Genomic DNA, 27,497 nt, shown 5'->3' with positions numbered 1-27,497 from the left:
CCTCTGCAGGTTCTCATCCCAGCTCTGCCACAAATAGGAGTAGCAACGCCTTTGAGATTTAATCTAATGGAAAACTCAAGATGAATTCTGCCAAAGGATAGCAGGTGTTTCTGTGGACTGGTTAAAAACCAGTGATCCAATGCAATAATAGCACAGAGACAAGGAACACTTTGCTTGGCCATCAACCTTCCATTAAGGTGGTTTATGACAAGCTTTCAAATCTGGGGGGCAGAGGATTGCAGTTATTTCAAATTTTATGGATAAAGTGAGCTTGTACTCATAACTATGTTAAAAATTCCACCTTGAATTACACTTCTGTGTGTTTCCTATCACCTCTTCCCCTAAAATTTTGAGTCCACCCAAGGGACTGTCTTGCTCACTGTTGCCTCTGTGGGGCCCGGCACACTACTCTCTGTCTAGTCTGGTTTGTAACAAAATTTGTTGCATTTGATTGGCTTGATAGGACCCCAAGTCCGCTGGCTCTCCTTTCCTTCCCGATTGCTTGTCTTGACACATGCTCTGCTCTGCATTTAGAGGGCACATTTAATCTCTGGTTGGATTGACAAAGTGAACCAACTCCGCCCCCAATCTCTCAGCAGGGGGAAGATGCGTCTTGCGTCTAACTTCCTGAGAAGAGCTAAATTGCCGAGGTCTGTCTGGGCTGGGCATGCCTTGTGTTCCTTCGGCAGCTTCAGTATTTTTCCACAGCAGAATCTACACCCTCAGGAAGCCTAGTTGAGAGGAGCAAGCTGAAGACTTGGGAAAACGGATGACACTTAATTAACCTTTATCATTTTGCCGAATTAAAAAAGAAAAAAAATCATTTCGTTCTCATAGGACTTTTTTCTCCAGTAATTATCTTAATGGTTCAATGGACTAAGGAAGCAAAATTTCTGTCGAGCAGGGTTTTGTTAATAGGTACACTATTTGATTCTGGAAATCCCGGAGGACAAAATACCATATTCCCCCAACCCCCACTGGACCCTCCTCCACAAACAGACATTGAATTTAAAAAATGCACATAGAGGTGTTATTTTAAAATATACCCTAGGGCTCATTCCTAATTTTCTTAGGTGTTTTTACGGATTCTCAGAGATTTAACCCCATAAACCTTAAAAAATGAAAGGGGAATAAAGGAGTTTAATCTCATCCAAATGCTAGCTGCAAGACGCAGGTTCAGAGTACTTCTGTGACAAGTCAAGCTATGTCATTTGTGAGCAGCCTGGGCTGACTGAGAGGGACTGGTTCTCTCTACCTCACGTGCCTTTCCAGAATCAAAGGAAAGAAACCCCAGTGGGGGAACAGATGATTCTAATAGTGCCCAATTACAGGTGCTCCTCACAGACTTGAGGATGTGGGCACAGACTATGGCCCTCTGAGAGGATCTTGCTGGAGCTACAATCTTCTACTTAGTGAACAATTCTTCTCGGTGATGCTTAATCAGGTCAGATTTTATATGCATGTAGGGATTCTGAAAAAGACCGGCCTGCTCAGCTTTGAGTGACAATGTACTTATCTGACCGGAAGTCAGCAGACCTTTGTTCTCTCCTGTTTTTAGCACCTCCGCTAGTGGGCTGAGATGAAACAGACCACCCAGGCATGACTGTATGGGTTCTCACTACCATTGTACACACTGTGCATGCAGCCTTTAAAGCGCAGGCGGAGTGGTTCTACTATTAAAGTCACCTGCTGTTTACTGTTTGGAGGGCTTAGCCATGAACAAAGAGCTATTTTTGAATTATAAAGGAAAAGGCTTGAAACATTCTCAGTTCTGTTCTGGCTCTGGGGCACGGACTACACCTAAAATTGTAGACCTTGGGTCATGGGGCTCCAATATTTATTACTAACCGCAGGATATTTGACTGGGCCAAACTTTCTGCCTGTTGCCTGCCAGACTCTGCAGTAATAGTCATGATGAATCTAGATTACTGAAAAGTGTCATTATGGGTTTTGATTTCTAAATTTTGTTGGGGAAGGAAGTTAAAAGGTATGACCTACAGGAGCTTGAACTCTGACTTCATTCATTTGGGGCCCCCTTCCTTCTGGTCCTATGGATAATCAAGAGTTAGATTTAATCACTAATTTTGTAGGAAATTTTAAATTTATCTACTAAAAGATATGATAATCCTTCTTCTTTGACCCCAATTATGGCCAGTGATTCAATATTATACCATTAATGCTAGAAAGCCATTGGTTCTCAGTGTCCCAGAAAGGAAGCACTCGATAGCATTCAATTAATTGTGGACTCAAGTGCCCCAAACAGAATGGGAACCAAGGAGGTAAGAGGATGGACGTGTGACTGATGCTTCTGGAAGAACAGGGATGACATTCTAAAAGGAAGAGAGGAGTGAAGGGTGCCCACAGTGAACTATGTTTACCCCAAAAACAAACCCACCCGTGGGCATTTCAGCTACAACCTACGTCATGAAAGGGAAGCCCTTGCAGGTGGATAGTTCTGGGGCAAAGCATCCAAGGTCTGGGGTTTCTGCTGACACTGAGTCTATGAGGATCTTGGGGGAGACCCATCTATACACTTAGGCTCAGTGACCCCAGAGGTGCTTTCCAGCTCCCAAATTGCATGGTCCCCTATAACAGATCGGTGAACGAGAGACACAGCTACTCACGTGGTGTTATGCCTTGTCCGGCCAGCTGTTCCTGGGTCCTCCTCTGCTGAAGTCGTAACTGCAAAACTTAGAAAAGAAAATGTTAGTTTGTAAGTTGGGCTGTGTATGACTGTAGTTGTTTATATTTACATCAGAATTTTTGCCAGCTCTTCTCATTTATTCTTATCTTTTTAAAGATTATTTATTTGTTCATTTACAGAGAGCGAGTGCTCGTGCAAGGCGGGAGGGGCAGGGGAGGAGGAGAAAGAATCTCAAGCAGGCCTCACACTCAATGAGGAGCCTGACTTGGGGATCGATCTCAAGACCCATGAGATCATGATCAGAGCCAAAATCAAGAGCTGGATGCTTCAATGAGCTGAGCCGTCCAGGCGCCCCTCGTTTTATTTTTAGAACAGTCCTGAACTTCTGCAGGACCTACGCTTGTATTTCTGTTACGGACGTGGAGAAAGAAAAGAGGAGAGACCTCGAGGGTGTTGCAGGGATTTGCAGGAAGACGGTAACAAACCGGAACTGGGAACACTCCTCTCCTCTTCTGAAGTGAATGTTGTTCCCAGGGGACTATGCTCCCTGTCTCCCTATTCACCACCTCGCAGATACACAGCAGCTGATTCTGCTGGGAATTCACCTGCGCTTTCAAAAGGGAGAGAGAAGGAAGAAAGCAACAGGCTTTGGAGTCTCATGCGGTTCAAATCTCATTTCTAGCCCCTTCAAAAGGTGGACAACCCTGAGCAAGCTGCTGAACCTCTCTGACCCCTGGTTCCCTCATCTGTAAATGGAAATGAGAACAATGCCTGCTTTGAGGTTTGATAAACAATGTGCGCGAGTCACTTAGCGCAGGGCCTGGCACAAAATAATGCATCGATAAGCAGGGGTATTATGAGCCTCCGGGACCCATTTGGAATTTCAAAGACATACTACTGGAATCAGGTTTGCTTAGAAAAGTTAAAATACTGTAAATTCTTTGAACTTTATATTTTAAAACTTTGTTGCTATCCATAGCACAAACAGATTATATATATCATATACATACAAATAGTTTAAAAAAAAACTATACTTAAAATTAGGAGTGTAGCATTTGTGATTTTCTCCAATTCCCTCCCTACTTTCCCCCTAAAAATTCTATCTTTGGACACTTAGCCTCTCCCTCATGGATGTTCCATTTCCTCGGGGAGATTCTTCTTCCTCTTCTTTTTTAATTAATTAATTTACTTGAGAGACAGAGTGAGAGAGAGAGCTCACATGTGGGCTGGGGGAGGGACAGAGGGAGAGGGAAAGAATCTCAAGCAGACTCCTTGCAGAATGCAGAGCCTGATGCGGGGCTCGATCTCACAACCCCGAGACCATAACCTAATCAAGGATTGGATGCTCAACTGACTGAGCCACCCAGGCACCCTTCTCAGGGAGATTCTAAGTTTACCATCTTGGCCCCAGCATTTAAATTGCTCAGAATAAGGATAGAAAGATAAAATGTTTACAAAAAGGGGCATTGGTCTAATCAATTTATAGTGAAAAGAGAGAACAAAGAACTGCCTTTAAAAAGAGAAAATTAGGACACCTGGGTTAAGCCTCTGCCTTCAGCTCAGGTCATGATCCCAGGATCCTGGAATTGAGCCCCGCATCGGGATCTCTGCTCAGCGGGGAGCCTGCTTCTTCCTCTCTCTGCCTGCCTCTCTGCCTACTTGTGATTTCTGTCAAATAAATAAATAAAATCTTAAAAAAAAAAGAGAGAGAAAATTAGAATGGAGAGAATTAGAGAAAAATAAGAAGGCTATGTGGGCTGACTTTCAAGTTGATTTAGTATCTCAGAGCAAGGCCTCAGAGCAAATACAGTCACAATACTGAAAGAGCAATGGGGAAAGATAATCTTTTAAAGTGGTGCCATGGTTTTGAATTGGACGCTCATCAATCTTCTTCGAGAGACAACAGAGTTGTTGAATTGCTTTTAACTATGTTTGGTTGCTAGACTGTGCTTCGCCATACCCTCGTTTTACTCCAAGTTAGGACTGGACAATAAAGAAGACAAAATAAATGAAAATGGTATGAGAGTTTGTTATGTAAGCCCTCCTTCAGAAGAGCCCTCCCACTAATAAAACCTGTAACCTCTGAACAAAATATGAGATATAACTACCTGAGGATTCTGAACTGGAAACAGAATCAGGCACCTTGTTGAAACTTGGAGTTGAAACTTGGAGAAGTGATTTGCATGGGGTGAGTTTCCTGTTTGGGGGAAAACTGAGGGTGACCTGGAGTCATAAAGTGGCAGGTCCCAGGCAAATAAAACTCTAATGGAAAACATGCTCATCTTTCTGGCCAGAGAAAGCAGAGAAAGGTACCTGGACAACCATGGCTGACCATCATAGATTGAAAGGGACGTCATGTAGGGGGAAGAGCTAGAGAAGGAAGGGATCCCCTAGCTATGGGTATGAACTCACCCAAGTTTCAGGTTGATCCCTTCATGATGTTTCCATGGAGCAGACTCAAAGCAGCACAGCAAAGGTTTAAAATTAAACTGAAATTTGAACCTCTGCACACATAGACCAAAAAGGACTTAATGTTTGGATCTACCTGGACTGTGTACTAAAACCAAACCAAACCAAACCAGCATTCTCCAGAGGATTGTAAAAGAACTCAGAGTTTATGTAACATAAGACAGAATGTCTAGGATACAATCCAAAATTACTTTACACACAAAGAACAAGGAAGAACCAGGAAAATGTGACCCATTTGAAACAGAAAAAACAATTAACTAATGTTAGCCTTGAGATGACCCAGATGTTGGAATTATCATACTAGTACTTTAAAGTAGTTATTTTCTTTCTTCTTTCCTTCTCCTCTCCCCACCCTTCTCCTTCTTTTTACTTTTTTTTTGGGAGGGGGAGCGTGGAGGCGCAAGGGAGAGGGAAAGAGAATCTTATGCAGGCTCCACATCCAGCATGGAGCCCAGCTCAGGGCCTAATCTCACAGCCCTGAGATCATGACTTGACCTGAAATCAAGAGTTAGATGCTTAACTGACTGAGCTACCCAGTCACCCCTAAAGTAGTTAATTTTCAACTATGTTCGATGATGTAAAAGAAAACATGCTTGAAATAAATGGAATGATACAAAATCTCAGCAGCAAAACAGACACATAAAAAGAAGACAAAATGGTAGAGTATCTGAAATAAAAAAAAAATCCATGAATGAACTTAATAAAAGAAAAAAAAATTAATAAAAAAGAAAAGGATAGTAAATAAATAAATAAATAAATAAATAAATGAAAAAATATTAATAAAAGAAAAAATATCATGGGCACCTTGGTGCCTCAGTTAGTTGAGGGTCTGACTCTTGATCTTGGGTCCGGCCACACAGTTGTGAGTTTAAACCTCCAAAAGAATAAATATTAGAGGGAATGAATCAATAAACTTGAAGATAGATCAAAATTAAGAAGATAGAGGAAAATGATGGAAAAAATAGACACAGAGAGCCTCACGGACCTGTGCCACAATATCACAAAGTCTAACACTGGCTAATTATAGTCCCAGAAAGAGAGCAGAGAAATAAATAATGGCCCCAAACTTTCCAAATTTTGTGAAAGACATAAATTTACAGATTCCAAAATGTCAACAAACCCAACAGACATATTCACAGAAAGCCACACTTAAATACACTGTAAACTAATGACTAACCCAAAGATAAAGAGTAAATTCTGAAAGTAAAACAACACATTATATAAAGGGAAATACTGATTCTCAATCAGAAAGCATGGAAGCCAGAAGATAAAACAAAAACAAAATGCAAGACAGAAAATAAAAGTCAACACTTCATAGGAAATGTCCTTTAAAAACAAAGATAAAGTAAAGATGCGTTCGGGGAAAGAGAAAGTGAGATCATTTGTTGCTAGCAGATTTTACTGTAAGAAATGCTTCAGGAAGGGCACCTGGGTGGCTCAGTGGGTTAAAGCCTCTGCCTTTGGCTCAGGTCATGGTCTCAGGGTCCTGGGATCGAGCCCCGCATCGGGCTCCATGCTCAGTGGGGAGCCTGCTTCCTCCTCTCTCTGCCTGCCTCTCTGCCTACTTGTGATCTCTGTCTGTCAAATAAATAATAAAATCTTTAAAAAAAAAAAAAAAAAAGAAATGCTTCAGGAAATCTTCAGGTTGAATGGAAATGAGAGCAGAAAGAATCCTGGATATTCAGGAATGAATAAAGAGTATCAGAAATCATAATTATTTTTAAAAAAATTTTATTTATTTATTTATCAGAGAAAGAGAGCACACAAATTGGGGTGGGGGCAGCAGGCAGAGAGAGAGGGAGAAACAGGCTCCCCACTGAGCAAGGAGCCTGATGTGGGACTTGATCCCAGGACCCTGGGATCATGACTTGAGCCAAAGGCAGACACTTAATGAACTGAGCCACCCGGGTGCTCAGGAATCATAACTGTGATAAATATTAAACTTACTTATAACTAAAGTCGGTAATAAATACTACACTTACAACTAAATATGTAACTTCGATAAATACTAAAGATACTCCTTTTTCTTAAGTTTTAAAAGAATGTATGTAAGTGTTTAGAGAAAAATTATAATATTGTCTTGTGATGTTCCTAACAGATGTAGATATAATACAGATTAAAACCATAACAAAGAGATATCTACACTTTACATATAATGGTATAATACTTGCTATAGGTAGACTGCAAAAGATTAATGAAGAACAACTAATATAAATACAGAGAGAAGGAATGCCTCAATGGTTCAGTCAGTTAAGCATCTGACTCTTGATCTCAGGGTCGTGAGTTCAAGCCCTGTATTGGGTGTGGAGCATACTTAAAAAAAAATACAAATAGCTTAAAAAAAACCCAGTAAATTAAAATGGAATACTAAAAAATATTCAAACAATATGAAAGAATGTAAAAAGTAGGGACTATAGAAGCAAAAAGTAGAGGGAAAAACAGAAAACAAACATTAAAATGGCAGAAGTATAAAAACGTTAATAAACCTTCAAACTAAAAGGCAAAGATTATCAATGGCAATAAAAATTATAGTCATACAGTGTCTCCTAGAGACACACTTTATATACAAAGACTCAGATTGGTTGGAAGTAAATAGATGGGGGAAAAATAGAGCATACAAACAATAAGCATGAGAAAGCTAGATCGACTATACAGTACCAGATAGAAGAAACTTCAAATCAAAGAGTACTATTCAAGATAAAGAAGGGATATTTCATAATCATACAAGGGACAAATCATTAGAGGACCTGGCAATCATAAATGGACAGCCATCTCATAAAATCCTTAAACAAATGAAGCAAAACCAGGCAGAATGAAACAGATAAATAGACAATTTCAAAATCATAGTAGCAGATTTTATGATTCCTCTCTCAACATTTGGTAGAACTAGATTTAAGAAAAATTACTGATGACACTGGGATTGGAACAATTACCAGTCATCTTGAGTTAACTGATATTTATAGAGCACTGTGTTCAATAATTTTAAATTTGCCATTCTTTTAAGGTTCACTTAGTATTCACCAAGATGTACTAGGCCATAAAACAAGTTTCAGTACATTTTTTTGAAAAGATTATACTCAAAAATAGTATGTTCTCTGATCACACTGGAATTAGAAATCAAAAGCAACATGATATTTAAGGAAAATATGTGGCAATATACTTCTTTTTTTTTTTAAGATTTTATTTATTTGACAGAGAAAAAGAGATGGTGAGAGAGGGAATAAAAGCAGGGTGAGTGGGAGAGGGAGATGCAGGGAGCCCGAGGTAGGGCTCGACCCCAGGACCCTGGGATCATGACCTGAGTCAAAGGAAGATGTTTAACTGATTGAGCCACCCAGGTGTCCCAAGACGGGAAGAAAAATTTAAAATCAGTGACCTAAGATTCTACCTAAAAAGCTAAAAAAGATGTATGCCCACAGCCAGGAGAAGGAAGAGATAGTAAGTATTAGAGCAGAAGTCTTCAAAATAGAAAGTAGACAAGTAGCAGAAAATTCAGAGCCAAAATGTGGTTCGTTGCAAAGACCAACACAATTGATAACCCCCTACCTAGACTTACCAAAAATAAGAAAGAATAAATTGTACCAATGTCAAGAACAAAAAGATGGATTATAACTACAGACCAAACAGGATATTAAAGGATTAAGAAGGACTTTAGGAGACTATCATTAACAATTTTGTGCCAATATTTTTGACAACTTCTGGATAAAATAGAAAACTTCTTAAAAGCTACAACTTCTCAAAATTAATACAAGAGCTATAAACCTGAATAGCATTATATGACTGAGTAAGTTGCATTAAGAACTTGCCCCCTTAAGAAACACCCTCCAGACCCAGATGGCTTTACTGGTAAATTCAGTCAAAATATTGTGATTACACTTAGTTGTTTTCCAAGTTGTCCATCAAATAACTTCCATCTTCTACATGTCACATCAATAGTAAATAAGAATCCTCACCGATTTTGTATTTCAATACTGTAGATCTTAGTGCAACAGATGGAAAGAGTTTATAGAGATATCCTGTCATTAAAATCAGCCATTCTGAAGCATGTCTCAAGTGCTCTAAACCTTAAGCTATTCTGACTTCGATTGAGTTAGATAAAGGCAGCAGAAATGGAAATGAGAAAAAATGAAAAACATTTTGAACAAAAAGAACTGAAAGAATCTAGTGATAAAAGGGAGGAGAGAAATATGGACAGCTATCAAAGGGTCTTGATGGGATCTTCAGTTATGCTGTAGGAAATTTAAGAACTCCCTGATGTTATCTGTAACTATGCACTTGGACTATGTACTTACGTAATTTTTCTTGGGAGTGGGTCCATAGCCCGTGCCAGATTCCCAAAGGGGGCCAAGGCCTCCAAAATTTAAGTCCCACTAATCCAGAAACTTGAAGATCCAGGGTTTTGAGAGCATGCATTAGAGTTAAGTTATAACGATGTTGACAAAGAAGTCTGGGGAAAAATGATTAGTTTAATTTTAAACAGTCTGAATCTTAAAAGTCCCAGTACATTATCAACAATGTTTCTGATATGTAACTTGAAAACTGGGCTGAAGAAAAGCTCAGGGGTCAGGCCTGATGTGGGATACTGTCTCCAAAGAAGGGGCCGTGAAAACTTGTATCAGAATTCCTAAAAAAAGAGGGGCAAGTTATCCGAGGAAAGGAAAGATAAAATGAAGATAGGAATAAAATTGACATTACCAGTCAAGAAAGAATAACATTCAAAGGAGCTGGTAAAGGGCATGATTAGTTTGGGGTATGATTAGTTTTGAGTATGGAATGTGGGGAAATCATTGTGCTACCTGACATCGATCATTTCCCTACTCATCCCTGGCAGATCTTCCTGTTAAAAAGATCCTTCATCATTGGCAGATCTTCCTGTTGAAAAGATCAAAGGCATTATTCATCACATCCCTTCAACCTTTCAATAAGTATCTGATGGCCCGCTGTGCGAGAGACTGGCTCGTTATCAGCATAACTGCTGAATAGGACAGGTGTTTACCACTCTCCAAGCCATAACTTCCTAGTTGGTGAGATAAATACTTTTTCTGGGTACATAACCTTTTTACTCCTTTTTGGTTTTTTCCCTACTTTATTTTCCCTTCTCTAGGTACCATCCTTCTTTTGGAACGAATTTGTCTCCCCAGAGAAGAAGCTGGTCTTCGGAGCTTTGTTAATTTGTTCATTTGTTAATTCCCTGAAATTGCACTCAATATGCGTGTGTGGATTGGGTTGTGCCTTCTTTCAGATTTTAGGAAGTCTCTGGGACATCCAGAAGTTAAGCACCATCGATTGCGATCTAGACTAGATCATCTCACATCTTTTCTAGCAGACTCTCTCCTTACAGTGCACTTTACACATAGTATCAGATTAATTTCCCTGAAACTCTATTTCTGTATAGAAATCATTTCTGTTGCTTTGTGCAGTATCCTTCAGTGGCTCCTGATTCTAGCATCCGAGATCTTCTCCACAAGCACTATTCCCACACAAACTCTCTCCTCCTGTTTGGTCTGTTTCTACGGGAGCCCAACACCTACCAACTGTATTTACACACTTTGTCTCCGATTATGATATCCCCGCAGGGGGGATCTTGTCTATGGTTTGAGGCTAGGCTATAATTTTAATTTATTCCAAAGAGTTGACAAACTATATATCTGAAATTTATTACAGAATTTCCCTTTGTCCACTGCTTTGTAATGTCACTTTGTCATTTACTAAAATGCTGATATTAGCTATGATCTGTTTCTAGGTGCTAAGTTCTAAGGTATACTAACTTATACTTTCTATCCTCCTCTTTTTTTAAAAAAGCAAAAGTAGTACATGGTTCCTGATTCCTAGAAATAACAGATATAATAGCTTTAAAAATCTACACCTGCCCTGGAAAAGACGAAGGGCATTCCTCAGTGGATTGAAACTGTTAAGTAAACTTTGGGAGGTAAACAGAATATGGGATTGGATTTGAAAAGTACATCATAAGACACCTGCAAGTGAGTGGTAGAAGACCTTGCCCAGCCATCCTCCTTGCCCAGGAGCAGAAGGGGGTATTAAGCTCCCTCTCACAGGGTTGTTAGATCGGGTACCCAAAGGTTAGTCTCTACCATGTCCTGCACCCTTCCCCACACTGGTCAGTCTCCAGGCAGGAACGGCCAATATGGCATCTGGGGAGACACAGGAGTGGACTCCGGATTGTTGGCAATAGCCAAGAGGGTCAATAACCCTTTGTTGCCTGAAACCAGCTACTAGTCACCCTGTGCCTCTCCCCTAGTCCCTCAAATCAGATCAATGCACACACATCAGCAACGTATCTTTCCCCCTGAGGCTGTGCTCACCTGTGCATCAGACAGTCTGACAACTTTCCAAATAAGGGTACAAGGTGAGGGTTTGACTGAGAATCACCTAACCTGAGAAGAATATCAGCACCACAAACTTAGGATCCTAAATGTACAACAGAAGAACATACTTAAGGTCACAGTGTGAACAAATGAAAAGGGACTTTTCTCAGAGATAGGCAGGAGATTTTCATTAATTAAACATAAAAGGGGCACCTGGGTGGCTAAGCATCTGCCTTTGGCTCAGGTCATGATCTCCAGATCCTGGGGTCGAGCCCCATGTTGGACTCCCAGCTCAGTGGGGAGCCTGCTTCTCTCTCTCCCTCTGTCTCTACCCCTGCTTGTGCTTTCTCTGTCTCTTTCTCTCTCAAATAAACAAATAAAATCTTTAAAATAAAATAAAACAAACTGGGGGAAGGGTGGGAAAAAATAATTATCACCTCACACCCATTAAAATGGCTATAATTAATAAAAAAAAAAAGAAAGTTACAAGAATTGGCAAGGCTGTGGAGAAACTGGAACCCTTGGGAACTGCTGGTGGGAATACAAAATGGTGCAACCCCTATAGAAAACAATATGATGGCTCCTCAAAAAATTCAAATAGAATTACCCTAAGATCCAGCCATCCTGCTTCTGAGTACCGAGCCCAAAGGAGTAAAAGCAGAAACCTGGAGAGATGCTTGTACTCTCATGTTCACGGCACAATTATTCACAATAACCAAGGGATGGAAGTGACCCAAGCGTCCATCAACAGATCAATGGACAGACGACATGCTGTATACACATACGCTAGAGCATTGGTCCGCCTTCAAAAGGGAGACGTTGTGATACCTGCTAGAGCACGCATGAGACTTGACGACATTACACTGAGTGAAACGAGCCGGCCACCCCAGGACAAATGCTGTGTGAAGTACTTCAAGTTGTCAAACCCACAAAGGCAGAAAATAGAACGGTGATTTCCAGGGGATGGGGCCAGGGTGGGGGAAGCCTTCAGAAATTACTGAAACTCTAAGGATGGAGTTTCAGTTTTGCAAGACAGAGAGCGCTCTGGAGACAGATGGTGGTGTGGTTGCATGACAATGTGAATGTACCTAATCTCACTGGACTACACACTTAAAAAACGCTCAAGATGGTACATTTTATATTAGGGGTGTTTTATGAGCACAAAATTAAATTACAAAAATAAAGCAAATGTTGAATAAGGTTATAGTCCATTAAGATAAACGCCAGTGGGTTGCTGAATATTAGAAAAATACAGTTAAACATTAATTACTAAGCAAGGAGATGAGCTGAACGGTTCTCTTAGAACGTAATACAAAGGGATAAAAGACTGGAAAAGCTGGAACGCCCAGGTGGCTCAGTCAGTTAACCGGCTGCCTTTAGCTCAGGTCATGTTCCCAGGGTCCTGGGATCGAATTCTGCATCAGGCTCCCTGCTCAGTGGGGAGCCTGCTTCTCCCCCTCTCTCTCTGTCTGCCACTTTGCCCACTTGAGCTCTCTCTGATATACATAATTGAAGAAAATAAAGACTGGAAAGCAAAATCAGTATGTACTTAATTTACACACATTGCAAACTAGAGAAAAGCTTCCAGGAAAACAAAAAACAACAAACTTATTCCTACACTAGAGCTAACTATTATTCATGTTTGATTCATGTACTTGAGGTCCTTTTCCCTAGATGTTTTTGTGGGATCCCATTATAAATCCTTCTTTTCCTAACTGAAAGGACTTTTTATTTTATTTTATTTATTTATTTACTTAGTAACACATCACAGATATGTTTCTGTATCACTTAATACCCTTCAAAAGACACTATTTTGGTAGCAGCATCTTCCATTTTTTTGGTTATTCTGTATGTTGTTGAACTAAATGTCTACTATTAAATATTTAATTCCTTTTCCAGTTTTCTGTAACAGTGGACACTCTGTAGTCAATTTAGGGTAACATCGTCAATATGACTTTAGGATACACTCCTAGAAGCGGAACTATTTGGGCTCTGGACGTGTCAAATTTGAAAGCCTGTGGTCCGTGAGATAAACAGCTCTCCTGCAAGGTGGTTCTGATTTTCTTCTCACGAGTGACGGGTGGCAGGTTGCCCACCGCCCACTGCCTGGCCACTCTTACCATGCTGTATTCCTGCTCTCCACCAAAGCTGGAGGCCTGGCTGCCAGTGAGTGCTCCAAGCCTACAGGGAATGACCAGACGGCCAAGGCCAGGAGGATCCTGGCAGCAGACCTAACTCGTCCCTGGCTGGCTGCTTCTCCAGGGCTGGCTGAGCTCTGATGCTGGAGGTGGGAGCTGAAGGACCACCTCCATTTTGGTGGCTGCTCCCTGCTGCATGTCAGGGAGTCCTGACCCTTTGGGCAGAAACCTTGCACTTGGTGAAGCAGGCTTTCCCTGTGGGCACTGCTGCCCCCGGCCAGCACTGGCCCTCCTTCCTGAACTGCCTCTGTGTGCTTCCCTGGGCAGTCCCTCCCTCCCTGCTTTCAAGCTGGCTGGAGCCTTTCATGTCCCCAAAACTCTTGGCAAATGTCCACTGATCCACTGTAACTAAAAATACTCTTAGCAGAGGGTTGCTTTTTGGCCCAAGCCTCCCCCACCCCCCACTCCCACTTCTAACCACCTACAAGTGACAGGCATTCATCAAGTCCTCTCTTCACTTCCTTGGAGGCCATACGATTATCTTTGATGGGTGAAGGGAAGGACGTTCTTAGAGTCTCTGTCACCACAGTATGTTCTCTAATGGTTCTGGCTTTGGGGCGTCAGTCTTTCATAGCTTTCACAACCAAAGCATTTTTTTTTTTTTTTTTTTTTTTTGCCTTCTTTTGGCCTTTGTCAGAGTTGGGAGTCACGTTTGCACTCTAGTTGCTCCTTTCCTGAGAAACCCTGGACTCTCGATTCTCATTTCCTCACCTGTCTGGCTATTCTTATCTCCAGGACTATGCTATTTAAGTTACTGTAGACTTACGATAGGCTTTCAGGTCTGATACAAAGAATCTCCTATTATCCTTTTAAAATAAATATTTGGGGACTACCCTAACCAGTCTCCCTCCATGCTCCTCCCAAATAAACTTTAGGACCAGAGTAGCAAGCTCCATCACCACCCCAAACACCCACCTCCTGCAAATAGTTTCCTTTACTATTTTGTAAAGTGTGAACACCATCCCGTTAGAGCAACAGCCCCCTGGTCTGATGATGATTAAAGAATACACAGAAACAGGGTGCCTGGGTGGCTCAGTGGGTTAAGCCACTGCCTTCGGCTCAGGTCATGATCTCGGGGTCCTGGGATTGAGTCCCGCATCGGGCTCTCTGCTCAGCAGAGAGCCTGCTTCCCTCTCTCTCTCTCTGCCTGCCTCTCTGTCTACTTGTGATTTCTCTCTGTCAAGTAAATAAATTAAAAAAATCTTAAAAAAAAAAAAAAGAATACACAGAAACTTCTGGATCAAGTATAGGACAAGACGGGAAATAGGTGCCTATATGCAGCTGGGACCAAGCACCCGATTCCAGAATGGGAGCTGGAATATCTTTACACACCATTGGGTTGCAACCAGAACGTATCACTCCCCTGTGCCCAGGAGAGGAAGCATGACAGAGCAAGGGAGTTGGGAGTGGAAAACAGAGACCTACCTTTTTTTTTTTTTTTAAAGATTTTATTTATTTATTTGATAGACAGAGATCACGAGTAGGCAGAGAGGCAGGCAGAGAGAGGGAAAAGAGGAGAAGCAGGCTCACTGCTGAACAGAGAGCCCGATGCAAGGCTTGATCTCAGGACCCTGGGATCATGACCTGAGCTGAAGGCAGAGGCTTTAACCCACTGAGCCACCCAGGGGCCCCCAGAGACCTAACTTTGACTCCACCATGCCCTGTGACCTTAGACAAGCCACTGGAATTAAGAGTCCTAGCCCTCTCATCTGTATACAGCAATCCTGTCAATAATAAATCCTCAGAACCTATCTCACGGTTGTTGAGATGGAGGTAAGGAGTTAGCCTTATACAAGGCTGTCAAGTGCCTTTCTGTGTTAAACTGATGATGACAACTTCAGGAGAAAGTCCACCTGTTTGGTGCTGGTTACAGAAGCTGGAGGAGAAAGGGGAACCATTGTCAGTAGGAACAATAACGTGTAACCTTTAACAGTCCTGTTTAAAGGTAGCGAGTTAGCTACTTTCTAAACTACACGAGGTTGTCAAATGCCTTTGTCGTGCTGCCTAAATGCTGGCCAGGCCAGGGCTCCAGGTGGTGGAAACTGGGGAAGAGGAATCTGGAGGAATCTTACACAGAGTGCCATAAAGATACAGGGTTGGTGCCATTCATTGAGGGAGGTGGGAATGGCGGGAGTGAAGAGAAGAAACGGAGTTGTGAACTCCTCACAGAGCAGTTCTGGCCTTGAGGGAACTGAAAAGGGCCAGGGTCTGGAACAGAAGCTTTTATAGAAATTACCTCATTGAAACCTCCTGCTAATCCTATAGGACTATAAACTATTATTTTATGTTGCAGCTCGTAGGCCCAGAGGGCACTGATATCTCCTGCAAAGCCATGAAGTTATGGAGGGAGGGAAGCACATTTCACACACACGTGACTTTGGACTCACGGGTACGATTTCCAAATGGACCCATGTTCTACGTTACGTTTTAATGTATTCCCCCATTTTGGGGGGTTTCTTTCAGATGAAGAAGAGGAGCCACTATAATGTGAGGCATACACTTTATGCTACCTGCCACCTAGGTACCCATAGCATAAGGGACCCTCGGCTCAACAGCATTGCCCGAAATGTCTCCATAGCAACAGTCACACAGGGCACCATTGCCTCTCTGGAGCCAGCAGGCAGCTGCGTGACTATCCTACCTGACCCAGGTGATGGGCCCTGCTGAGTCCCTCATTAGCATGAGGCTCCTGAATGATCCCAGGCTCTGACGGCATCACACAGAGTTGTTGCCATGGTTTTGGTGAGAAGTATTGCTTTTCTGAGGGTTGCAAAACACTTCATGTTCCAACCCCATGCTCGTTCATTCCTGACAGAGTGGAAAAAGTGTCTCCTTGGCTGAAATGTTCCTCTTGAGTCCAGCCCAAAGATGACATTTTTAGGAAAGTTTGAGAAGAATCCTGTGGCTGTTACTGAGTCACGATAGAGTGGAAATGGATCTTTTCTATTTAAAGAGTTTTGTGCTACTGTTTGAAAATGTCATATTGCTAGGGAACGGTGGAAATAGAAAACTTTCCATTTGCCATCAACAAAGAAAGATCGTTACTGAATGAAAAACAATGGAGTGGAGGAGAAGTTTTTTTACCCGCCTGACTGAAGTGATAGGTTGCTGGAGTTGAATTTAAGAACGTGAGTCTCAATTAGCTATGGTGTTCTAGAAAGGGATCATTCATCTGAAATCCAGCACATACAATTCTAGACCCCATTCTGCTACGTCATAGTAACTACTTCAGAAAGGTCTCAGAATCTCTCCGTATCTCAGTGTCAATTTAAATAAAAGAAGAGATTAAATTGATCACAATGTCCCCCATTTCCTTGATATTAAGAGTCACCCGGAGACTAAAAGAAACCCCTCCATCCACTTCTTTGGTCCCTTTCCTGAAGATTATAGTGCAGCAGGTCTGGGATATAGTGGAAATATATTTTAACAAACCTTCCAGGTAGTTCTGAGGAAAAAGTAGGTTTCAGAAATAGAAACAAGCAAATATAACCCGCAAAAACACGAGACCACGTTTTTATACCACTTTGTATCTTGCTTTTTCACAGGAAATATATGGTTACTTTTTGTGTGGGTGTATATATATTTATCATTTATGCAGGTATCATTTTAATGGCTACATAGTATTTCACCATGTTTCAATATCTAATTAATCCCATTTTATTGTACATTTCATGTTCATTTTCTCCAGAAATGATAGATTATTTTGGATTCCTACGAGGACTATTGGAGGGCCCCCATTTCACTACATTCATGTGAAAGAAAACTCCAGAGTGTAGTAAGCTTTGCTAAGAACAGGGCAGGGAGGACACTCAGGAAGGAAGCCCGTATACATCTCCTGTCTCAATTTTTGGAACACAGGGGACTTTTGACTTTTGTCAGTTGCAACTTGTCAGTTGCACCTCTGCCACCTCCCAGAACACATCCTTCTACTTTGGACTGGAACAGAGATAATGTAGCATCTGGTCACTGGACAGCCAGTCATGTAGTAGACAGTTTAACTCTGTCAGCACCAATCATAATTTCTTCAAAACAAGTTATGTAACCTTGGGGTTTTTGCCTTTATAAGCCTACTCCCTGCTCATGATTTGGAGCACTTTTGAGTTTGGTTCCTTGCAATTCCTAAGACCCCCAAATAAGCACGTTTGGTCATTTTTATAGACTCTTCTTGATCAACACCCTTATTAACAATGAATGACATTATTGAAGAAGAAAAAAAGCTTTGCTAATGTGATAAGTAATAATGGTATCCCATTACATTTCTTAGTCAAACGTGTTTTCATAGGTTTGTTCACTATTCCTATCTTTTCCTATGTGAATTGCCTGGTAACATTCTTTGCAAATGTTTCCATTTTTCTTCCTTATAGATTTGTGAGAGCACATTAAATTTAGTCCTCTATGTTGTAAATTTCCCCTGGTTTTAGTTTGCCATTCAATCTTGTTTGTGATGATTTTGGCATTTAACATTTCTATAGCAATCCTTTTAAAAAACTTATGAATTCTATCTTTGGTATATACTTAGATCTCCAATCCAGATTATATATTCACTTATATGTTTTTAAATTTTTCTGGTTTCTGTTTTGAATCTAACTTCACATCTAACTTTGCAATACATCACATTTTAGTATATAGGATTAGAAAAGGCTCTAATTACTTTTTCAAATTGTTAACTATATAATAAGTATATAATTCTATATATAATTGATATATAAATGATTGATCTAATTCTATATCAAATGGATTTTCAATATCATGCTTGTCATATAATACAGACTTGCATAATCTTGAATCTACTCATTTTTATGCATTCTTTGCTTTCTGACCTCAATATTTTTGTTTTGTTTGGTGGCAGATGGGGTTTATGTGACGTATTAAATATCCACTTTATAGGGTGTAGGAGTCTAATTTGGGATACTTTGAATCCCCCAGTTACACAAGCCTAGTTCAGATCCTTGAAACCAAGCCTTCAGAATACAAGGTTTTAAGGGTCCAAAAAGTGGAAGTCATGTTAATGTTTAACATGCAACAGTTAAGGGAAGTTTAATCCAATGAAATTGGAGTGTGAATCAATTACGAACGCACTGAGGGTTTTTTGGGCAAAGAGAAACAGGCAAAAGAAGAGGAAATAAGGATGGAAGAATGGTAGAAAGAGGAAGTAAAAAAATAAATGATGGTAGGAAAACAGGTTCTTTTTTTTTTTTTGACTGTGAGAGTATTTTTGTGTATAAATATCAGTTCCAATGAAGACTACTAATTCATGTGTATTTGATAGAAAATGAGAGTGGTGTTAAATCATGCCACACCAGGTTCTACCCCACAAGGGACATAAGAGGCCAAGTGTCTTGGCAGAAGCGCTGGATTTATAAAGCTATGCCTTTGGCCATTTCATGGGTTATGCGTCTCCCTAGGCCCAATATTGAGGGGATTCTAAGGAAGGTAGGGAGAGGAGGACGGGAGAAAGAGGAAAGCAAAAACAAAAAACAAAAAGCAAAGAAATGAAACCAATTTTCATATGAAAGATTTGCTGTAAGGATTTCAGAATGAATCTGTGCTCAACTGTTTAATTTAGAAGCAGGAAACTAGGGACCAGAATGATGAAGCTATATTTCCTCCTCTAATAAACAGGGTTACTACCCACCCAGGCTTCAGTTTGGGCTGTGTTGGTAAACCTGGGGAGTCCCACTGAAACCTGGAAATCTCTCCTACTTTCGTTCAAGGTGGAATACAGCTGCTTTCTCCTCCATTGGGTCGAGGACACTTTTCAGGGCTTCCAGCAACATTACGGTCCCCAAATAACACTAGGTATCTTAGTGTTTCTCAATTGTTACTTCTTATTTGTATTATCTTCCATCGAGAACACTTCCTGGGTCCAAGAAATTATTATCACCCAAAGCTGGGACCTCTGTGTTAACCTTGGATTTGGTCCATCTCAAGAAATCATCATGGCTAAGAACATCACCCTAACTTCTTACTTCTCCCATCCTGCCACGGATATGCTGCCTTCTTAATACTGTCAAATTATTCATACTTGATGGAGTTTCTGTCCTACACGCCTTCCCCTGAACTGTTTGTTCCTACTGAATCCTCCATTTTTTCTTATGCTGTTTCTGTTTGGCCTCGCTTGGCTTTTGGTCAGCAGCCCACCTGCTACCCTCTCTGTGAGGGTTGTATTTTGTAAAGCTACCACAGGAGGCATGGTCTAACAAGGTTCTCTTTTTGAATCCTAAATTAATTTATACTCAAACTTTATTAAAGTCATAAAATAACTTCCTTATTCTAGAGTTAGTAAGTCAACTGTCTTTAAGGAGGGGCAAAATAATTCTAAAATTACCCCCCAAATAGTGCATGATAAATAAAACATGTGTACTCACTATACCAACCCTAGATTCCTCACCCACAGAATCACTGTCCTCTCTTTCAGTGGGCCACGATTTCTAGTCCCTCTAGAAATGCCTCTGTCTTGACTATGCAGGAAGGTGAAAAGAAGCCTCCCGATTTTGCTGAGTGAACTTAAAGACTCCTTCCAACACCACTTCAAAGTAATAACACAAAGGAATCCACCTCTTTGGGTCCGAGTCTCCTAACCCAGGAAGGGAAGAGAATTAGGTGCTCTAAAACTTAAAAAAACAAAAAAACAAACAAACAAAAAACAACAACAAAACACCAGAAACCATTTTTAAGCTGAAATCTTACATGGAGGGAAAAAGAATATAGCACAGGGGCAAACGATAAAAGCAGAACCTCTCATGAAATGTCAGAGCTCCGTGAAGCAGAGTTTGAAAAATCATTGGATTGGATCATCCTAAAATCCTTTCCAAATTAAATGTTATTTTTATGATTTCCATCTAAAAAAGTCTCCAGCCTCCTAAGACATATTGCTTAGGAATAGATGGGAGTGATTCTATTCAGGAGGAAAGGAGTGAGGGGTGGATTACGGTGCCTCATTGAACTGAGAGAACCCCATGCCCCAAACCATCTTGGTCCTTGGAACCTTCCCTGCAGGATGGTGAAGGCTTGAGAGCACAGGAAAGTTCCCGATTCCAGCCGAGGACCAAGCCCAGATCCCTTAGCAACAGCTGCAGAGGGAAGCCTCCTTTTACATCAGCAGATGGTGGTGGGCCTTCTCAGCTCTACGGCACCTTCTTATAATGGATTCCTGGCTACTATTAGAATCTTCTGGACACTGTCTAGCAACCAGCACCCCTTGGTAACTAAGGAGCAATCATTCTGTCAGACCCCATGATTGCTGCTCGTCTTATCACTGCATACTTTTTCCATTTTCTGCATAGAGGATACTCCCTGTGTCTAAATGTAAATCCTTTAAATAATTTGTATATCAGAGGACAGATGCCAAAATCCAGAAATTCACAGAAAATCAAAGTGAGTTAGTTGTATTTTAAAAATAACCTGCATCTGTAACCAACTTTTGTATGCTTTGCATACAAAATACCTAGGGATAGTGATTAGAAGGTCACCCAACGTTCTGTCTGCTGCAATAAATCAGTGTGACATTCCGAGTCTCACAAGAGTTCAGGGGACAAGGCCTTATTCCTCCAACTACGTAACTATGCGACCTCGGTCAAGACACTTCACCTCCAAGTAGTTTCTTCCTTCATAAAGCAAGAAGGATGAGCTGATGATCACACAGGCTCCTTGGGGTGCTCACATCTCATGACCCTTGGCTTCATTTTTGACCAGGGTCTTTGTATGTCTCCAAGCCCAGACCTCTGAATCTTTTCCTAATCCCTAGAGTTTCCCCCCATGAGCTCACAATATATTTCTTATAATAGTTCTTAGCGTTATGTTCAAAGTACAGGGCAGGGCTTGTAAGACCCCAAGGCAGGACACAGGTTCTAAAAAGTCAAAAATACAGGGTCCCCAAGTGAGCCTGTGGTTGGAAATGACAAATTTCATTCATGCGTCTATCGGCCAATTCCGTCTCTCTGAAAGTATTTAACAGTTCCTTGCTATTTGCTGGAGCATCTGTAGACCCGCAAGATGAGACACGGTAACTCAAAGCATGAATCATCTAGTGGGGAAAGAGACGACACACACACTTGAATTAGATAAATAAAGCCTTAGGCCACAGGTGATTCAAGAATAAATATTCACAGAAGGCTACCAAGGGTAGAACTGGACCTTTCCATTTGCAAGGGAGAATCATGGGGAGATGATGGTTGACACAGAGCATTCTTGGCCAAGGGAGTTCCCAACATGCTTACGAACTTGAATGTGGGATAAACGGAGCATCCCCACGCTCAGTGGGGCTCTGTGCTTGGCCTAACACAGCGCTCAACACAACCTGATATTGCCTTCATTTTTGAGCAAAGGATGCCATGCTGCCATTTTGGATGGAGCCCCACAATTTATGTCGTGTCTCCCAGAATACCAACTAGCTCAAGGAAAAAGATCCTATCATGGACTGGTAAGAGATGAAACTGAAGAGGGGGTGGGGATTCAAGGACAGATGTCCTTAAGTGCTGGGACGAAGTGTTTGGACGTTATCCTGTAGAAGGAGGCAGTATGGGCTGCTTTGGGCAGCAGAGCAATATGGTAACATTGAGATTCCAGGATGACTAATTTTGTGCTAACACAGATCGGGGAGACAGGACTGGTTTGAAGACTCTTCATGACCAATGGGTAAGAAAAGGAAGTCCAGTGATGTGTAGTGGGAATGGAGAAGAGAGGAAACATTTGAGAAGCAAGTGGATTACAATTATTATTCTGTCTTGGTAATAAATTAAGGGAAGATGGAGAGACAGAGAGAGAGAGAGAGAGAGAAAGGAAGGAATTAGAGTATTGGTGTTACTATGGCTATCGGTAGCCAAATTATAGGGCTACCAGGAGACTTGGGGTAACACTTCCAGTCAGGTGGATGGACACCCTAACACAATTCATTCATGCACTTCATTCCTTTCATATTTATTGGTCACCTAACACGATGCCCAGGCACTGTTTTAGACACTAAAGATCCGGCTACAAATAAAGCTATAATGAACTCTGTTTATATGAATTTTTCGGTCTAGGGAAAAACAACGAGGTAAAGGTTAAGCAAATAGTTAAAACTGTGGGCATGCTGTACATCGTTTGGGAAACAGAGGAGGCTTTTCTGCCTCTTTCTCCTAAGAAACCTAAACAAATCAATAAATGAAATTGTTAAGCCTACAACCCTGAATTTATTTCGGGTTCATTTCCTGAAGACTAGGCATGTCTCATGTCTCATGTGAGAAGGAAACATGCACAGTAAAGTTACTGCAGGAGGGAGAAATAAAAGAACAATCCAGAAGCCAATGATACCTCTCCTTTTATTCATTTTCTTCCAAATGGTTTTCCACTGGGTTCTTACAAAGAAATGCTTTTTTAAAAGCTGCTAGAGAAGTGGTTTTTCTGCAGCTAAGATGTTCCCAATGGGCCGTCTCTCTCCCTGTTCACAGCTGTTGTTCCCAGGATGGGCATTGACCCAGTCACACTGTGCTTGTCCTGGGAACTTTGGAAATCGGATGGAGAGACAACAAACTCGGGAGCTTTTTTTAGGGGGATGTGTGGCCATTGTCAACTGTGTGAACTGGGAAAATGGTGCAGCTGGCTGATGGAGAGAGTAGAATGCTGTGTGGACAGGAGCCACAGACCACGGCCTGCAAGTGTTCCCGTCCCCAATTCCAGCTGATTTTCCCCCAAGTCTCAACCGCTGAGTTCTGTGGCTGAGTTCTGGGAGACACCCAGGTATCTTTCTAGTAAGCGCTTCTTTTTGCTAGAGCTTGTTCAAGATTTCTGTGATCCGATTCTAATTTCTTTTTTTTTTTCCAACAGAGGTTTCCTACTGATGAATGTTGAGGGAAAGCATCCGAGGTGGCCGATGTTATTGGTACAACAAAGGACAATTTTGAGATCTGTTTTTGAATCGTGTTTTATCAGCCTGAACTCCTCAGAGGGTGGACTGAGAGCTCGTCAGGGGGCCTAGAGATGCACACCCCAGAGCGTGACCTTGGTGGCCCAGAACCTGATTGACACATGTCACTTCAAGCATCCTGGGTGGCTGTTTACGTTGTGTCCCCTCTGTACAGCGTCAGCCAAAGACCACAAGCCCTGGACACAGCAGAGCAGCCCGCTGAAGACTCTTCCCTCAGGAAGAGCAGCAGCACACACCAAAAACTTCACCCTTGGGGCGCCTGGGTGGCTCAGTGGATTAAGCCGCTGCCTTCGGCTCAGGTCATGATCCCAGGGTCCTGGGATCGAGTCCCGCATCGCGCTCTCTGCTCAGCAGGGAGCCTGCTTCCCTCTCTCTCTCCCTGCCTCTCTGTCTACTGTGACCTCTCTCTGTCAAATAAATAAATAAAATCTTAAAAAAAAAAATTCTTAAAAAAAAAACAAAAACAAAAACTTCACCCTTGACTTTAGCCGGCTGGACCTTATGCACAACCCATGACTCTGGCACTTCTGTCTTTACAGACACTGGACATCCTTTATCCTGTTGACAAAGGGCGCCGGGAAGCTGTTGGCCATGGTTGGTCAAGCAAGAAGACTCCTGGAGGTTCTGGGTCCTAACTACAGAAATCAATACTGTGGGTACATTAGAGATACAACTCTCTTTTTCTTGCCCAATGGGTGCCCTCCCACACACACACAAAAATCCCTTCTTCCACCTGGCAGTATCCCACTCTGGGCCAGATCTACCCTTCACTTGAGCAGTCCGAGTCACTTACAGGGCTGGCATGTCCTTCCTTGGGGGTACACAGCTATCAGACTGCCTGGGGAAGAGGACACAGGGCTGCCCCTGATGTGTCTGGCCAGGAGAACGTGGCCGGACATGCCAGGTGGCCTATGCTATTCCTGCTCCGATCCTGGCCATGTTTCCCAAATAAGGCAGAGAGCCAGGACATATTTTTGTGTGTCCTGATGCCTGAGCACACTCTGCTCCCTGCCTTCTGACTCCAGGTACCAATAATAACTACTCCCTGGCCAAGCCCGGCCCTGTGTGCTGATGCACAGCCAAGTGGCTGCAGTGACCAAGAAGGTCAGAGGTCCAATGGGTCTACCCGTTAATTGATGGAAGCATCCAGAGAAGAGGGGGTCAAAAGGATGACTGGGTTACCGATGCAGCCCTTTGTGGTCTGGGGTGGGGAGAGGTGAGCCTGGGGTGGGCTGGGGTACCAGACTGGCCTCAGTAGCCCTCATAATGAGCAGGCATGTAGGCAAGAGCCTGCGACCAGGCACACACTATTCCTTCTTAAACCTAAAACAGCTTCTAACTCTGGTTCCTTTTAGAAGCCTGGGAGAAGGCATTCAGAACAGCTTCGAGCCCTGGGCATTCAGAGGGTAAAAATCAGGAGAACAGTCAAACTCCAAAAGACCAAACTCAGCATTGCCTCACGGTTATTTCAATGATCAAGCCTCGTGGCTTGGTCCAAAGGAGTTTTAGAAAGATGTCTGTTCACACAAACACCGCGAAGCTATTCTTTCCCTAAGCACCACACTCAGTTTGTCCAAACATTTGAAGAAGACTAATTCATGCCTCAAAAGGAATTCTCTCTCACTCACAAAGCTGCCAGGTTTGGGAACTGAAGGCTTTGCATGTTACAATAGCTCAAGACACCCCAGGGACGAGGAAGCCGGACCTCCAGTGGGGCTCACCATGTCACGAAGAGGGCAGAATCACAGTTTGTGGGCTCTCCTGGAGGATGTTTGAGAGAGTCGGGTGGTGCAAGCCAGCTCTGGCCAGTTGGTGCCAGCAAGAAGCAGAGCAAGGAACAGCGGAGCCCATATGGGCTCCGAAGCCAGGGGTACAAGCGTCCAAGTCCCACCTGTTCCATTTACGGGTCGTGAAATCTTGAGAAATTTCCTGAAGGGGCTTGTATTTCTTCCTCTGTGAGTCTGGGGGTAAGCAGGGGGCGACTACCTCCCGAGGGGATTGTTGTTGTTGTTAAATTAGCACCTGCTACACGCTCAGAGTGGCGCCCAGCCAACAGTGGGCACCGGATACTTCTGGGGTGCCTTATCAGGGCTGCAGCCAATCTCCTCAAACCCTGCCCCCCGCCGTGTCAGGAGGACAGGGGGGCTGCAGGGTCCCGCTGTCCCCAGAGCCACCCCACAAAGGTCCCTGCTCAGCAGCAGGAATTTTTCCCTCCATCACAAACAGGTCCCCGAGGCACAGAACAGAAACTCGGCAACTGACATAAACAATTTCAAACAATAATTTTAGAAGACAGATCGTTCCATTTGGGCATCCAGATCCCTCTCGGAGGCTTTCCCCACTTGTTTATGTATTCCATGGCGTGAAGCCACGAGTGAATTAAGCAGACAGCCTGCACACTCCCGGGACGGCGGGAGCAGCATGCGGGAGAAACATCTTGCCATTTGACCTGCTTTCCTTGAAAGCTATTGCCGAGGGAGGTCCTTCAGAAAAGGGCCTCTGGTTTACACCTCCTGATGTCCACCCACTCACAGGGAGAGGTCACCAGATCCGAGGCCTGGGGATCCAGGTTCGAGTCCTGCTCTGCCATTTCTCTAAGCATGTGAATTGGAGGAGCTAATCAACCCTTCCCGGACCTTGGCTTCCCATCTCTACAAGGAAGGTATTATTCCTCCCGCTTTCTGTTACCCATAAGGAAGGTACCATGACACCCGATGTATAGCAAATTGCAATAATCCGACTGAAACTCCTTCAAGAGGGGTAAATTACTACAGGGGTACTAACAAGGTCCACAGAGCTGTCCAGGGACCCCTGGAGAACTGGTAACAAAGGGAAAGTAGGGCCTGGAGCAAAGGGCGTGTTTTAGGAGGGCAAAGAAAAGGATTTCTCCCCCAGATGAAGAGGAAAATTTTCATTCCACATTGCTAGAGTCTCTGATGTCTATTTCAGTTCTTTTGAGATCGCGAGTGATGCCGGTGACACACTAGTCTAGCACTTAGAGCACGCACGACTCTTCTGATTACAAAAGAAACGTGTGTGCGTTAGAGATAAACGGGAAATGTGCAAAAGTCCCAGGATGGAAGCAAAATCACTGGTAGTTCACGTGTTTAATGCCTGCCCTGATAACCTGCCAATATTTGCCTTTCCTTCTTCCAATTCACATATGTGCACATATATGCAGGAAACATCTATTCTACAATTTCTCAAGAATAGAGACTTGATAGTCGAATAGTAGGATATAGTAGGATAGTAGGATTGTCGAATACTGAAGCCTCTTTCTTGCCCTCTAGACAGCTTCCCACCTCATTTGGGATCCTTCAAAAGGACCATCTTTAATGTGCACTCTGTCCCATGGTGAGTGGATTTAAATGTTCTCCTTTGGTTGAACATTCCAGGTTTCTCTTTCAATCTTTCTGCAGCAGACAGAACACCCCAAAGACGGAATCTTTGACCTTTCATATGATATATGGAGTCTATAAATACTTATACAATAGACAGTACAAGACTATACCTTAAAATATCATACTATTATATATATACATATATATACATATATACATATATACATATATAATATATATACATATATATATAAAGTGCTACATATTAAGGGTGATATAGATAAGTATATATACAAAGACACGTGAGTATATACATATTATATATGTGTGTGTATATATATATACACACACATATATACTTTACATCTCTCATTAATATACCAGTATCTTTCAAGTTTGGAAAAATAATAAATGTGGATACAGTACATTTTTTTTTAATGTTCCAAAGTAATCTTAGCCCTGCTCTTAGACACAAGATTTTGACGCAACCAGACATAACATTTAGAACATTTTCTGTGTCTGGGACATTCCAGGGTGTCAGGCTCTAATCTATGTGTTAAGACCAGAACCTTCTGCAGAGGCTGGCATTCCACTGAGTCAGAGGTTCCTCTG

At 42.3% G+C, this 27,497-nt stretch overlaps 1 protein-coding gene across 6 annotated transcripts in view; it reads right to left on the bottom strand.

The window, feature by feature from the left end:
• Positions 1 to 27,497, bottom strand: part of MYOCD (myocardin) — a 96,553-nt gene that overhangs the window by 52,895 nt on the left and 16,161 nt on the right. For 5 of the 6 annotated variants that reach the window (XM_032321442.1, XM_032321444.1, XM_032321445.1 and 2 more), the window contains exon 2: positions 2,625 to 2,690. In XM_032321442.1, the coding sequence (XP_032177333.1) occupies positions 2,625 to 2,690 (66 nt within the window). Of the gene's footprint in view, positions 1 to 2,624; positions 2,691 to 27,497 lie in introns of those variants that run through there. The other variant, XM_032321447.1, reaches the window with a different exon arrangement.

The sequence above is a fragment of the Mustela erminea genome, chromosome 18 (assembly GCF_009829155.1).
Source record: "Mustela erminea isolate mMusErm1 chromosome 18, mMusErm1.Pri, whole genome shotgun sequence".
Lineage (NCBI taxonomy): Eukaryota > Metazoa > Chordata > Mammalia > Carnivora > Mustelidae > Mustela > Mustela erminea.
The sequence above is the reverse complement of the archived record's forward strand: the minus strand, read 5'-3'. Positions and strand labels throughout refer to the sequence as shown.